This window comes from Eumetopias jubatus, unplaced genomic scaffold (assembly GCF_037043125.1).
Source record: "Eumetopias jubatus isolate StellerSeaLion01/CBP00866 unplaced genomic scaffold, mEumJub1_p1.0 scaffold_4, whole genome shotgun sequence".
Classification (NCBI taxonomy): Eukaryota; Metazoa; Chordata; class Mammalia; order Carnivora; family Otariidae; genus Eumetopias; species Eumetopias jubatus.
The window spans coordinates 106,410,266-106,425,692 of record NW_028274810.1 but is presented as its reverse complement, the minus strand read 5'-3'; the positions used below and the strand labels follow the sequence as shown (position 1 = coordinate 106,425,692).

General features: G+C 52.6%; 1 protein-coding gene and 1 long non-coding RNA gene across 4 annotated transcripts in view; both read right to left on the bottom strand.

Annotated features, from left to right (window-relative positions):
- Positions 1-2,079: 2,079 nt before the first annotated feature.
- Positions 2,080-15,427, bottom strand: part of GNB1 (G protein subunit beta 1) — a 96,377-nt gene continuing 83,029 nt past the window's right edge. For 2 of the 3 annotated variants that reach the window (XM_028108217.2, XM_028108218.2), the window contains 5 exons: positions 9,598-9,664; positions 7,732-7,933; positions 6,475-6,691; positions 4,090-4,205; positions 2,080-3,805 (listed from right to left, as the gene is read on the bottom strand). In XM_028108217.2, coding sequence (XP_027964018.1) covers positions 4,099-4,205; positions 6,475-6,691; positions 7,732-7,933; positions 9,598-9,664 — 593 coding nt within the window. In that variant the 3' untranslated portion in view covers positions 2,080-3,805; positions 4,090-4,098. The remainder of the gene's footprint in view (positions 3,806-4,089; positions 4,206-6,474; positions 6,692-7,731; positions 7,934-9,597; positions 9,665-15,427) is intronic. The other variant, XM_028108219.2, reaches the window with a different exon arrangement.
- On the bottom strand, positions 10,623-15,256 carry LOC148164576 (uncharacterized). The gene is made up of 2 exons (XR_015768030.1): positions 14,471-15,256; positions 10,623-14,326 (listed from the first exon to the last, which is right to left on the bottom strand). It is a non-coding gene; the product is annotated as an uncharacterized LOC148164576 (long non-coding RNA).

Sequence of the window (15,427 nt, the reverse complement as noted above, 5' to 3'; positions counted from 1 at the left end):
CGTGGGACAAGTCCAGCCCCTCCTGCATGGCCATTCCTCCCCAGGGGCCAGTGTCTGGAATTGCCAATGTGGTACTGTCCTGTTTGGAGTGGTTTTGGGGGGTGGAGCGGAGCAGCCCCTCTTCGTGCAGGCCTGTGAAGTGCCATGCACACAGTTCAGCAGGGAACAAGACATTCGAGTGGACTGTAAGCTTCTCAGCAGGGTGGTCAGTGAAGGGGGGCATGCCCTGCCGGCAGCTGGGAGGAGCCCTGTGGGGCAGAGGCAGTGCCAGTCTGGGGCGGGTGGGGTCTGGCACCTGCATACAGGGGGCTCAAGGAATTCTCACGAGGCCTCTAGGAAACGGGTGCTTTTGTTGTCTGCGGTTTTCACTCGGGGAATCCTGGGCACAGACGGGCCAAGTAACCTGCAGCGAGGACACGGTGGGTACAGTCTGGGCTTGGCTCCAGAGAGGGCTTTGACTGGACTCACAGAGCAGGCAGCAGGGGGGGTAGATGGGGGTGCTAGTTAGAGGAGAGACCCTGCCTGGACAGCACACCCCTCTGGGCAGTCCCAGGGCTGGTGGGGACAGGTTGAGGGTCAGGTGCTATGAGGGGCAGCAGGAGACCCCAGTGTCCACGTGGGGCACAACACTGAGTGGGCATGGTGGGGACAGGGCCCTAGAAGTCAGAGGCCCCAGCTGGAGTCCAGCCTCCGAGGGCTCCGTGAGCTTGGACAGCGCACCTGCAACAGGTGTGCCCCCAAGGGCAGAGCCATGACTAGAACCAGGAGGGGCAGTGGTTGCAGGGGAGACTGGAGGAGTGGAAGGGAGCGGGGTGGGCACCCTGGAGGGGACGCGTGGCACAGAGCAAGAGCTCACTTCCCAGGACTGCCCAAGCAGCTCAGGCCAAGTGCTAAAGGGTTTGCTCAGTCCGTACAAGACTGTTTTGTGCCTGAAGGTTGAGAACCAGCAGTCTGCCCTGGCAGCGTGGGCTCCTTGCTAGATGCCCCGGCTGATGCCTGTTCGCAGGGACTGCTTTGCTGAGAAAGTGGGACAGTAATCTCAGAGCCAGCAAAGGGCCGCTCTGTGCCCTAGGCAGGGGGGCATGCTGGGTGCCAGGCTGGGGCACTGAAGGAGATAGGAAGAGGTAGGCATCCGAAGACTACCAGGTTCCATTTTACCCCATGCCAACCTTGTGCCCATCCTAGGGTGTGCCCCTGGGCTGGCTTACCACCTGCTTTCTGATCCCAGAACATCCCTCCCAAGGATTCCGGCTGTCAGCCCCAGGGGCACCTCGGATGCTCTCTGGCATTTTCTTCTAAGACAACGGGCAGTGTCTTTCAGGGAGCCGTTGGGGAGGAGGCTGAAGCCAGGCAAACCCACCATTCAGGCTGCCAGTCTCCGAGGAGACAGCACCCCTGGTCCTCGCAGAAACCGACAGGAGGCCCCTGCTGCTCCATCTTGCTGATAATTGGAGAACAGAGCCTCAGGTGGCAGTACTTCCCATGGAGAGTAGTCTTCACTTATTTATGAAAAAGTACCAGCATTTAACCCACGAAAACTACCAAGTTACGGCCGACAACCGTGTAGAGTAAGGAAGGAACGGGCCTGCCCAGGTGGAGCTCCTTTGGGAATATGCCCGTTCTGACTTGTTTCTCACACTTTGGTGGCAGATGCTTATTTTTCTTCCACACTACAGTTCTTTTTATCCAGACTGAGATAAAAACCACTCAGTCAGCAGGAGTAACGTCCTCAGACATCCTAACAGAGGGAAGAGGAAGCAAGGGGCTCAGGCCTGGAGGACAAGAGACCGCAGGGATGGCCGCTGGGGGCAGTCCATGCACCCTGGGCAGGGGCCTGGGCAGCGGGGGTGGGGGGCCGGTCTGGGTGGTGGCAGAACTGCTGGGACCCGACAGAGGACCTGACCCTCCTTTCATGGACTCTTGGTGATGGGGACCAAAGACCTGGCAGAGGAGCGGGCAGCCACGGCGCTGCCCACATGACCAGATCAGGCCGACCTCACCGAGCAGGGCGGCCGGGGCACGATGGCTGTCATCAGGAACCCAAACAGCCTTGCAAATAAGCAGCCGCACCAAAGTCCCTCATGTCAAACTGCTTTATTACATCTTAAATAACGGTACAGTTTAATATAGTATCTATCTTGCACCCAGCCTCCTTGCAATACACTGACTTTAAAATTAAATACAAACAGTGAGGGGCACAGGGTGCAGAGAGCTCTACAGAGGTGTCGATGGGAAGGAAGGAGGGCTCGTGTTTATTCTCTCCGCCAGATCCAGGCCTCCTGCATGTCACAGCACAGTTGTGCACAGGCTGCTGCAGAAAGAGGAGAGAGAAGCCACCGCTGCTGCGGGAAGGGGGCTAGGGTGCAGGGAGGCAGCCCACGGCACTGCCGTCCAGCCGCGGCTGCTGGACACCGGCCTCCGGTGGGACCAGGGAGGCCTGCGTGTTAGACAACGATCCGCCTCGGGTGCAAAAGGCTGGCTCCACGGCAAAGACAGGCCAGGAGGAATTCACAGAGGAAGGCCAGGGTCTCCATCCCCTGCCCCCCACCCCCACCCCCGAATCCAACAGTGATCATTTGGAACAGGACTTTTTTTTTTTTTTTTTTTTTTGAAAGAAAGAAAGAGTGACTGATCCCGCTGCCCAAGCGTGAAGCCTGCGGGCTGCCCTGCCCCCGACACTTGTGCAGACGTGAGTGGACAGAGCCGCAGTGGTTACACTGTAAAGAGGTTACTTCTTAAAAGAAAAAGAACATCTAAGGACTGAGTCCTATATGCGCTTTTGAGCATTTCTACAGCATGCGATTCTAAGAGTAAACCCACCCAATATGGCAAACGATCAAATTTTTTAAAATTTAACTTAGAAAGTTTGAGATCATTATTTTCAAAACATTGATTTGTACATGGTTTCATACACAAATAATTGACTGACTATCCAAGCACAGGACGGGCGCCTCTCTGGAAAACAGAGGTTCCTGACGGCTGGGGGTGGGGCGCAGGGTAGTGTTAGGCTATTATTACGAACGTCCCTCCGACTTCACAAGGAAACCCAAGGTGAGATTAAGGACTGAACTGAGAAGGTAGGGAGGACAGGTCGGGGAGCAGAAGGTGCCTAATCTGAGTTTACTATTCATCACGCATTCAAGACCATCCACAGCATGTGCTTGGTTCCTTTCCTTATTAGCATCTTCCTTTCTATGCCGTGTTTGTGCGTAACAATTATGTGACACGAGACAAAAAATAAAAAACAAGGGACTCAATTTACATCATTAACAATTTCAGAGAGGCTGCACCAGACCCTCTTCCTCTGTGTAACTACTGAACGTAAAGGAATATATTTTAAAAAGGAAATATGAATGTTTGCAGAATTCTGTTACAAACACAACCTGAAATTTAGAACTGATTACAAGATAAAATCCTCAACTTGTTTTGCATCAACAGCACAAAACAGGGTCACTGACCTAAAATTCAAATGAACTAGTGAAAAGGTGTGTCTGCCTCGCAATTACACTCAAGTTTACCTTCTGGTTAGCACGTTTATTATAGTATTTCCTTTTCAAGACAAAAAAGAAAACAAAGACAATGGTCCCGGGAGGAATGCACAATTTGTTTGAGTTTACAGCACAGAGATTCTTCTCTTCATGGGAATTGTGCTCTTGGTTTCAGCAATAAGTGAAGGAAAAGGTCTTGCCCTTTTGAAGTTCTGAGGGGGTGCAGGGCGTCCACGTTAGTAGGGGCGGATTGGAAATGCTATCACTGTAACGCTTCAAGGTTGGAATGGTCTTCCAGTCGCCACGACGTCCAGCTGCTGTTTCAAACAGAGTTTAAAGAAATGTAGAAAGAGAACATCTAAGGTCAGTGCTACTGCTCTCCCTCCCGCCCCGCCTGTCTGCCGCCAAGGGCACGTTGTTTCAGGTGGACGCACCGCCTGTCTGCTGCCAAGGGCATGTTGTTTCGGGTGGACGCAAGGCTCGCCTCACCATAATTCCAAATCAACTCAACATCAAAATTAATCTAGCAAGTGTGAACTCCTCTGTGCTGTGAGAAGTACAGAGAGCTATGTGCAGGGAGGGCGCCGGGCCGCTGTGTTACCTGTCCGCGTTAGTTCCAGATCTTGAGGAAGCTATCCCAGGACCCTGTCGCCACGGCCATCCCATCGTCAGTCACCCCCAGGCAGCTGACGCGGTTGTCATGCCCAGCCAAGACACCTGAGAGCAGATGAGAGCCCAGTCACTCCGGGACCCAGAGGTGCCCCACCAAGCAGTGATGTGCTGATGCTCTGCAGGGTGCGGTGCAAAACCACGCGTGGAGGAAGGCCCCAAACGCTGAGGCCCAGCCCCCGCAACACCTCCCTGGCAGGAAAGGACGCCAGGAGGAAGAGAAGCCACGCTCCGCCACGGCGAGTAAAGCTCAATACACTCCTCTCTTAAAAACAATGTGAAGGCACCTACAGCAGGGGAAGTATTCAAACAAAATAAAGATATACTGGAGCACCTGGTAACATATTAAGACAGCATGATGACTAGGAACAGACATGATAAAAAGGCACAAAACACACAGTGAACAACTCAGGGCCTCTTGCACCAACTCTTGAGTATACTCATGATGGTAAGAAGCTTAAATAAGGGGCGCCTGAGGGGGCTCAGTCAGTTGAGCACCCGACTCTTGACTTCCACTCAGGTCATCATCGCAGGGTCATGAGATCGAACCCTGCGTCAGGCTCCCCGCTCAGCGTGGAGTCTGCTCAAGACTCTTTCTCCCTCTCCCTCTCCCACTAGTGCACTGTCTCTCTAAAATAAATAAATCTTAAAAAAAAAAAAAATCCAACCATCCCAATCTCAGGGCAATTACAACCCAAGAGTATAAGGCCGTGGGCTGTTCTTCATTTGTTTATAATCCCTGAAGCCCAGCACAGGGCACAAAACACAGAGGGCTGGTGACAGATGCAAGAGGGGGAGGGCCAACGGGATGTCACACGGTGACCCCACGCTGAACCCACAGGGAGACAAAAGCCCCTGTTGACACTCAGCGTCTGTGCCCGGATAATTATCAGCCCGAACACTCGATGTCCGTCCAGAAGACTCTGACGGCTAACTTCAGAGAACTCCTGTCTCTTTCCCACACTCCTTACTTTCACAGCTGAGTAAAGAGAGAGTCTCAGCTGGACGGAACAGTGTTTTCCGCCGTGGCACTGTGACCGGGGAACCGTCGGGGCAGAGGCAGTGGGGGCAGGGGGTCTGCGAGAGGGAGCAGGGGGAGCAGGAGGGGAGCTCAGCCCAGGGCGGGAAAAGATCCATCGGAAAGTGGGAGGTCAAGGAAAGAACCCCAGGAGACCCCCAGTCATGCTCCGTTCTTCCCCCTGCCAAGGTACAGAGTTGAAAGATCCTGAAAGTGTCAATTCAATTCAGTCGCCTGTCTGTGTTTAATACAGGAAGTTTCTCATCTTTTGTACAAGTTGTGTTTTATTATTATTTTTTAAGATTTTTATTTTTGGGGCGCCTGGGTGGCTCAGCCAGGTAAGCATCCGACTCTTGGTTTTGGCTCAGGTCATGATCTCAGGGTGGTGAGACTGAGCCCCATGTCTGCCTCCACACTTTGTGGGTAAGTCCGCTTCTCTCTCTCTCTCCCTGTCCCCTCCCCCTGCTCGTGCTCTCTCTAAAATAAATAAATCTTAAGAAAATATATATATATATATACACTCTCTACACCCAGTGTGGGGCTTGAACTAACAACCCTGAGATCAAGAGTCATACGCTTCACCCAGTGAGCCAACCAGACGCCCCTGTACAAGCTGTGGTTTTTTTTTTGTTTTTGTTTTTTTAATTTCATTTTATTTTTTATTTATTTGAGGGAGAGAGAGCATGAGAGGGAGGAGGGTCAGAGGGAGAAGCAGAGTCCCTGCCGAGCAGGGAGCCCGATGTGGGACTCGATCCCGGGACTCCAGGATCATGACCCGAGCCGAAGGCAGTCGCTTAACCAACTCAGCCACCCAGGCGCCTCCAAGGTGTGTTTTAATGCACTTGACAACCACACCCTTGCCCTCGATGTGTGAACTTCAGACTTCATACTTCACTGGGCACACCTGCCCAAGCCTGTGCCCCACACTTAGATGATACAGTTCCACCACATACAGCCAGAGGGGAGAGAAGGCAAAGTGAGGGCCTTGAAGACCCAGCAGTTCGCCTCGTCCTGCCCACTGCGGCTGTCCATGCGCACCTCACACGGTGCGTGCAAGGAGAACTGCTGGTGCTAAGGAAGCCCGTGTGCCCTGAGAGCCCGGCTACGGATGCCCTGGCCTGTCCCCCCTCCCTCCGCCAGGCCATGCCGCGGGGCAGGCAGGTGTACTCGGGCACGGCACATGTTTCTTAGCGGCACGACGGGCACAAACCTAAACATTTCAGCCGCGGTGCATCATGTCCATCCTCCAAAGTGCTACCTGAACGTAAGGAGGCCCGGGAAGGCCCAGCAAACACCTACCTGCCCTGTCGGCCTTGAGTGCGTCCCACACATTGCAGTTGAAGTCATCGTACCCTGCGAGGAGGAGGCGCCCACTCTTGGAGAAAGACACCGAGGTGATCCCGCAGATGATGTTGTCATGGGAGTAAGTCATGAGCTCCTGGTCCGCCCGAAGGTCGAACAGCCTGCAGGTGGCATCATCCGAGCCAGTGGCAAATGCGTTGCCGTTTGGAAAGAACTAGAAAAGCAAGTGAAGAGAGTATGCAAATGCACAGAGAAGTACTGGAAATGGGACTGCCCGACAGCAGGGCTGCCGCTGCCACAGGAGGGAAAGGTCAGCAGGGGCTGGGCTCGGGCAGCCAGCGGGTCGGAGCGGCAGCCACCTGGGCACCCTGACCTGAGGGCATCGGTACCGGGGCAGCCACAGCCACTGTTGTCCCCAGAGAAGACTTCATTTCATGACTAACGGTTTTCCAGGGGATCAGGAAGAGTATGGTCACCCCTGAGGGCCGCCAGCAGCCAGACAAGCCTCATGGAGAAGGGACCCCCAGCCCCAACCAACCAGATACCACCCTTCACATCTTCTCGCAAGAGCCCCTCACGTCAGGGTGACGAGGCAAAGGGAAGGCTCCTTTTGCTGGCTGTGCCCCAGCCACAGGGAGGGGCTGAGGGTGCAAGGTTTCTGCTCACAGCTCAGCCTTGGCCTCCTGCTCCGAAGAGGCTGTGCTGACTGGCTTAGCTACTGCCTCACTGCCCCCCAGCTGGAGGGAAGCTTGGTCCCAATCCCTGGCTTGCCCCGGGGCTGGGAGCAGGTACCTGCACACAACAGGCCCATCCCCAACATCTGTGAGGTGAACAGTTAGCACAGAATTAGCTGGTGTCACGAGGACAGACTGCATCACAGCTAAGTTTTCCATAGGAGTTTTTGTGAAATAGGTTATAGTTGCATACAAAAGACAGAACATCCAACCCTGAACACATTTTAAAACTTGATGTGTTCAGCAGCATACAAGAAGTAATCTAACTTGGGTGCGTGGGTGGCTCAGTTGTTAAGTGTCTGCCTTCGGCTCAGGTCATGATCCCAGAGTCCTGGGATCGAGTCCCGCATCGGGCTCCCTGCTCCTTGGGAGCCTGCTTCTCCCTCTGCCTCTCTCTCTCTCTCTGTCTCTCATGAATAAGTAAATAAAAATCTTAAAAAAAAAAAAAAAAAAAAGAAGTAATCTAACTTGCTGATGGCTGGCAAAGGCCCCCAAACCCACATCTTCACCCCCTACTCACGCAGATGGCATTGATGTCAGACTCATGGCCAGTGAAAGTTTGCCGGCACATCCCTTCTCGCACATCCCAGAGTTTGGCTGAAGCATCACAAGCACCAGAAACAAACAGTCTGGTGTCGGGAGCAAGAGAAAGGCTCATAACATCCCCAGTGTGTCCAGTGAACGTGGTCGTCTGCTGGCCGGTCTCGATGTCCCACAGAGCACTGCAGCAGGAACACACGACAAGCAGTCACCTCACTTTGTCAGGCAAACAGTCAGGGACTGTCTTTCAAACCATCTAGGACCATAGCAAACCTCTGCGCTTTTTTGCCTGACAATTCTAAATTTTGTAATGTGACTGTGTTTGGAAGGGAAACAAAGCAAACAAACAAAATACAAGATGAGAATGTGCCACGGGCTTCGGAGTAACCGTTATCTCTACGCCAACTCAGACACCAACCGAGAGGAAGCCAGTGACCTGCACTCTGTGTGGGTTCGCAAGGAGCAGCAGGGAGCTCCTGGAGGTGTCCCAGATGAGGCAGAGAACGTGAGTCTACTGTTGTGGCTCCGTGGCCTCTGGCATGCCAAGGCCAGAGGCTAGGACACGGAGACACCACCAGGTAAACAAATGGCTCAGAGCAAGGCTGAGACCCCACGGCCCTCCCCTGGAGCCACATGTGGGAGAGTGAGTGGCGAGTGCGCCATGGTGGCAGCCCTGAGTTTGGTGCCCCGTGGTGTCAGCGTGAGCGGCTACTGACAGGTGTCAGGTAAGATGCGGACAGAGCTATGAGTGGGGCACATGCTGTTTCTGCGCTTCAGACTCTAGGAGGCGTCAACACTGCAAACTGCTCAGTTCATCCCAGCCTCCCAGGAAATCTGGCTCAGGCGCAAACACCGTTTACACCTACAGTGGGTAGAGGGCTTCCTTGCTCAGGGCCTGGGGGACTACAGGGAGGAAATAAGGTGTGCCCAGGACTCCGAAAAACACTTATTCATAAATGAAAAAGCTTTAAAAAATATCTTCTAATAAAGAAATTCTTCCCAAAACTGACAGTCTAGAATATACATCTTTTGTGAACTTACACAGTTTATACAAAAAGGACGCATTGTAGACCAGGACAGCTAGATGTGGGAGTCAGGCCCTGGCACAGGGCATTCCACCACATCATGCCTCAAAGACCAGAAAAGCCCCCAGGACAGTTTAGTTTAAGTCTAAAATGACTCATAAAATACCTATCTGAACCAAACAAAACAATGTAGAAACCCTGAAGTCAAACCTCTAGCCTCAGCAGATGGCTTACTCTTTTAAACAGGAAACTATTAAAAATGTGTTCTGCATCCAAAACAAACCAAGCAACCAACCAACCAACCAACCAACCTATCTGATCATTTAAACTGCACGCCCTGGGGCCATAAATGAAAACGTTCTAGAGGTTGTGTAAGTGGGCTTCTAAACCTAAGTAAGAGAACAGCTTGAACTCAGGAGTCTGACACAATCCACTTGCAATTGTGACCCCTGCTCCTTCTGAGCCCTGCTGGGTCCACATGGCACGGCGCTCTACTGAGGGGGATGCAAGCACACTCGCTCCCCCAGGGGGCTGCTGAGTGTCGCCCAGCCAGGGAGTATGTGCAGGGGAAAGAAAAGCAGGCATTTCTTGTGCAGCTGCAGCTTCAACGTCTATGAGTCAGTTCTTCCTTGTTCAAAATTAAACTTTTGAGCTTTAAAATCTGTAGAGTAAAATGAACTCACTCATCACTCACGCACTTGTGTTTGACGCCTCACGGCCACTTCAAACTAATAAAAGATGGCCTAATTAATGTCAAGAATCTTATTTCCTACACATCTAAGGCGAGCAGTGTGAGAAAGGCATGGCGCTCAGATGCTCACCAGGTGGTGTCCCCAGAGCTGGTGACGATCTGATTGTCATCCAAGAAGCGGCAGCAGGACAGGTAACCTGGAAAACAGACACAGATGATGACCCTGATATGCAAGCCCCACCCCACCCCATCCCACCCTGATTCTAAGGTCCTGTAAATAGAAAAACACACTGGCGGGATGACTGCACCTCGAAGTCCCACATGTAGGTGAAGACCACTGCCTTGTGGGCAACCCCAGCCGCGGCCTCACACGCACGCAGTAACGAATAAAGGAGGCAGCACAGGCACTGCTGACAGCCCACAGGCCGGGAGGCGTGCGCCCCAGGACAAACGGGAGGTGGCGAGCAACCTGTCCTGCACACCGGCAAACACTGCGCAGGTGCAAGGAACACACTCCATCTCTGCTCGTCTTATCCACGTGTGGGGACAGAGGTTCCCTTCCCATTCACACACCCACTCATCCCACAACAACGTACCCCAGCGCATGGAACATATCCGTGATCAGAGGAGCGCTTTATTCCCTCCCGGAGTTCACACTCCAGCGGGGAGAGGGAGTGTGCACACGTGAGGAAGGGGAGAGGGTGGTCTGCAGAGGCCTCCTGGGCCCTCCAGGAAGGCATGGTCAGGGCTGGGATTGGGGTGCCAAGCGGAGCAGTGGATTTGTTTTCTATAGGATGCTACAGTAGTCCAGGTGGCATGGAAACAGTCGTGTGCTGCCTGAGTACCCACCCTGCCGAGCGTGTGGAGCCAAGACTGTGCTGCTGAGGGTGGGACATACTGAGATCCCTAACCTTGATCAACTTTTCGTATGAGGAAAGGTAGAACAAAAAACCGATTTTGCAGGACCTATACATTACGATTTCTACTTAATTAGCTGTTTATCACGGTTCGTAATTTTGTTCCACTGTAAGTGACCCTAAAAACTGGAAATGCAGGGTAAACCAATCTATCCCCGGGAGGAGTGTGCCCAGTGGGTGGGCTGGCCAGACGTCCGACTGAAGGGGCAGCAACACTGCCTCTCTTGAGAGGACGGGACGCCCCTGCCGGATCGGCCCCGACACCTCTCTTCCTGGTCCACACCAGAGCTACATACGATGCTGGGCAAAACAGGGTAATAAAAACAAAATCCACACAAGGAAGAAAACCACAGAAGGGTTTTGGTATGGAAAGTATAAGAATACAGGGAAGGGGTGCCTGGGTGGCTCAGATGGTTAAGCGGCTGCCTTCGGCTCAGGTTGTGGTCCCAGGGTCCTGGGATCGAGTCCTGCCATCAGGCTCCCTGCTCAGTGGGGAGCCTGCTTCTCCCTCTGCCTCTGGCCTCTCTCTCTCATGAATAAATAAAACATTGAAAGAAAAAAGAATATAGGGAAAACAGAGCATTTATCTAAGAAATATTATCAAAATATTTAGGGATGACGATTTTCAAATATTATCTATGTGCCTAGAAAAGGATGTATGGTCAAGCACTTCCCAGAGCCCAGGTCATGTCCATCCATAGGGACACTAGGGAGCCCAGGGGTGAATCAATGCCCAGCTAGGTGAGGAGTGGCCTGTGCTGAGAGATCACCTGATACCAAATCCACACTGCGCCTGACCCGTGGCCCCCACCCGCTCTGTGGACCCCCAGGTCCTGGTCTAGACAGACTGCTGAAGCTCCGGCCCAAGTTCCTCTCCAAGAACAGCATTTGCTTCCTGGTGCATCTGACATTACTCCAGTCAACTCACATACCCCTCCTTCCCAGAAGCCAGTGCTGGGTGTCCAACCCCATCCCGCGAGGTATCCAGCGGGCCCTCCACTGACCCTCACGCTGCACCATCTTAGGCTCAGCCTGTCTGACTCAGGGGTGCAGGGAAGGCAGGACAGGAGAGTCGTGGAGACTCCAGCTGGTGCTGGAAGGCCAGGCAAGACACACCTAGGTCAATGGCCCAAAGAAACATGATCTCCAAGATGGTCTCTGTCCACCTTGTGCACCACGCAGGTTGTGGACACTAAGACCCATCAGGTGAAGAGGAGGGGCAGGGTAGTCTCCCCTCTCTAGGTCCTAAAGGCCTGCTGGACAGTGTTCATGTGGAGGGAGGCGGGAGGCACTGTTAGCGAGGGCGGCCTTCCACATTCATTCCCTAACTTTCCATAGTTGGAGCTTCCAAAATACATACACAAATACTACTTTTAATTAAAGTCAGGGCTGCCTGCTCACAATCTTGTAACTCATTTCTTGGTCCTCTTTATATTTTGTACGTTGAGAGACAAAAAACAGTAACCAGGGGGCGCCTGGGTGGCTCAGTCAGCTAAGCATCTGCCTTCAGCTCAGGTCATGAACCCGGGGTCCTGGGATCCAGGCTCCCTGCTTAGCGGGGAGCCTGCTTCTCCCTTTCCCTCTGCCCCTCTCCCCGCTCACTCTCTCAAATAAATAAAATCTTATAAACAAAAATAAAGGGATATCCTTAAAAAACAGAACAAAACAATAACTAGGTAGGTATTTTATATGTACCTACATCTTTTTAGATATTTTATACGTATCTATATCTTTTTAGATGCTATATGTATATATATATTTTAAAGACTTTATTTATTTATTTGAGAGGAAGTGAAAGCAAGGGGGATCACAGAGGGAGAGGGAGAAACAAACTCACCACAGAGTGGAGAGCCCGATGTGGGGCTCGAACCCAGGACCCTGAGATCATGACCTGAACCGAAGGCAGAAGCTTCACCGACTGAGCCACGCAGGCGCCCCTAGATACTATATTTTTATAAGTTTTTTTCTTCCAGACAGAAAGCGTAGAAACCACCTTGTAAATGGCACTAACGGACAAGTGCTGCGCCATCAATGTTCAAGAGCACTGGGCTGGGGCCCACCAACACTAACACGGGGTCACGTGGCCTGTGAGCATGGCGGACGGCACCAGGCCAGCCTCCAGAGGGGCCCAACTGCGCTCCATATGCTCCGAGACCAGCACAGCTTCACAGGAGCCATCGGGCTGGACACAGTCAGTGGCTTCAGAATGTGGGCTTTGAGGGGCGCCTGGGTAGCTCAGTAGGTTAAAGCAGCGGACTCCTGATTTTGGCTCAGGTCACGATCTCAGGATAGAGGGCTCTGTGCTGGGTGGCTAGTCGGCTTGAGATTTTCCGGCTGCCCCTCCCCCCACCCTTGCTTTCGTGTGCTCTCTCAAAAAAGAAAAAAAGAAAAAGAAAGAAAAAAGAATGTGGGCTCTGAAATCAGAAATACATGGCTCAATTCTCGCAGTGGCTTAACCAGCACTGAGTTCTCTGATGAGCTGCAGTCTCCCCAGTAACTGGGGACGGTCCCAGGAGAGCTATCTGTGCACTCAAGAAGCTTGGAAGAATCGGCGGCAGTTACTGAAGAACGAATAAACTACCTGGGAGGGCTGTGTTTGTGTAGACACGTGTATATATGTGTGTACAGTGGGGTTACCTCAGGTGAAGATAGCCCCACCAGGTGTGTGTGTGTTTGCGTATGTGGGGTTTGCCCCAAGTTTGGAGGTGTGCTACACAGCGGCCAGCCAGTGGTGCTGCTGTCTTTTGGGAGCCTATAGAGGGGCTGGGAAAACAGACCCCAACAAGCATGGGTGCTGAGTCTGGAGGTGCACTGGCATGGGGTGTCCCTATGCACCTCACAGAGACCATGGATGACAGTGTGAGGACATGCTTGGGACAGCATGGTGCAGGGACAAGGCTGCCACAGTCCGGAGACAGGAGGCTTGAAACAGGCAGTGCGGAGAGCAGGTGCTTGGGTCAAGGACCAGGGGGGAGGTCAGGGAGTGCTATCAGCTGAGGCCTGGAGCACAGAGGCAGGACATCCTGACAGAGCATGTTGCCTGGATGGGAATCTGTTGCCAGAGAAGCAAATATACTTACTTCTGAGTTTGGAGACGCTACTAATCCAACAGAGCAAAGCCAAGAGCACCAATGTGGGTAGAAGAGTGACTCGTGTGGCACCCCTGCCCCAAGACCAAAAGGCCCAGCTAAGGTAAGTTATCCCAAGAAAATGGCTGTGAGCTTGAGGGGTCATTCACCTACACGAATGTTCACACTACTGACAAACTGGAAACCATCCAGACATCCAGCAACAGGAACACAACAGCACATAATGGAACTCTCTCAACTCTTTAGAAACATCATAGTTCTGGGTGAGATTATAGGTTCAAAACACAAAGGAAGCGAATTTAAAGTTATTCCCCCAAATTTCAACAGTGAGCACATGGTGGTGGTTTAGGCCAGCCCAGCCCTAGAGTGCACCAGGGCACCAGGTTGGGTGCTCTGGCTAAGTCGAAGCTGGAGTCAGAGACACAAGGCTCCGCTGCGGGTGCCCACTAGGCCGGTGCCTGCACAGCGTCCGCTGCAGCTTCCGCTCAGGGAGGGAGCGCGCTGCAGCCCAGAGCTGGAGGGAAAGCCACCTGCCCCACTCTGCGGTGCACACGATAGCTGGCGAGCACAGACGGTGAGAGCACACTGTTCACAGAGTGTGGTGGAAAGGGAAAAAAAGACAGGATGAAGTAACTTGAAGATGTGAGAGTGAGGAAGTGCCTAAGAAGGGTTTTATTAAGAGTTAGGAGAGGGCGCCTGGGTGGCTCAGTTGGCTGGGCGGCTGCCTTCGGCTCGGGGCATGATCTTGGAGTCCCGGGATCGAGTCCCACATCGGGCTCCCTGCTCTGAGGGAAGCCTGCTTCTCCCTCTGCCACTCCCCCTGCTTGTGTTCCTTCTCTCGCTGTCAATCTCTCTGTCAAATAATAAATAAAAATCTTTTAAAATAAATAAATAAATAAACGGTAAGAGAGTTTACAGTCCCCAAAGAGAGACGAACTTATAAAACGTTAATGGTAGAAGATGGAATCAGATGAAAACAAAAACAGACTAGAAACACCTTCAGATGCATTCACAAGGCTGTGTGGTCTCGTCCTCTCAGAGCTCAGGGTTTTGGGCAGTTTGCCATCATCCTTGCAGGATGGTGTGAGGTCTGGATCCAGGCAATCAATCCAGGAGGCTGGATGGGGTGGGTGTGGAACCCAGCGTGGCCAGTGGCAGGCACGGCCAGGACTTGCAGCCACCCTAGGAAAAGAGGCTCTTTCTCTGCTGGGGTTGCTGAGCAGGCGGAAAGGGGGCCAAGGGAGCCATCCAGAGGGAAGCCAAGGGGCAAGCACGCCCAGATGGCACTGTGAGCCCTGCACCCAGCCAGGTGTCAGGCAGCCCAACCCCCTGGGAATGGTCCGTGAGGTTATTTAGTGAGCAGTGGGACCTGAGTTTCCCAGACTGTGACACACACACCACATCACACTTAACTAACTGCCAATGAAGAGGGTGCCAAAGAGCAGCCCAAAGATAACCCCTGGAGCAGAATGACGAGGAGACATCTTTCCCCCTACATCCAAGTTTGCTGGCGTGTGCTAGAGAAGCAAGTGGTTAACAGACGATGTGTCCGGTCCACTGTGCTTTCACAGGAATGTAAAATATTCAGCCTCAGATTAGATGAACAAACTATCCCTAGGAAACAAAGTTTTAGCCACCACTGCTGGTTTGGCAGGAATACTAGGCAGTCACTGAGGAACATACCACGTTGTACCAGAAAACCTCTGACTAAACTCTTTTTTTTTTTTTTTAAGATTTTATTTATTTATTTATTTGACAGAGAGAGAGAGACAGCGAGAGAGGGAACACAAGCAGGGGGAGGGTCAGAGGGAGAAGCAGGCTTCCCGCGGAGCAGGGAGCCCTATGCGGGGCTCGATCCCAGGACCCTGAGATCAAGACCTGAGCCGAAGGCAGTCGCTTAACCAACTGAGCCACCCAGGCGCCCCTCTGACTAAACTCTTGATCAAAATGTTTA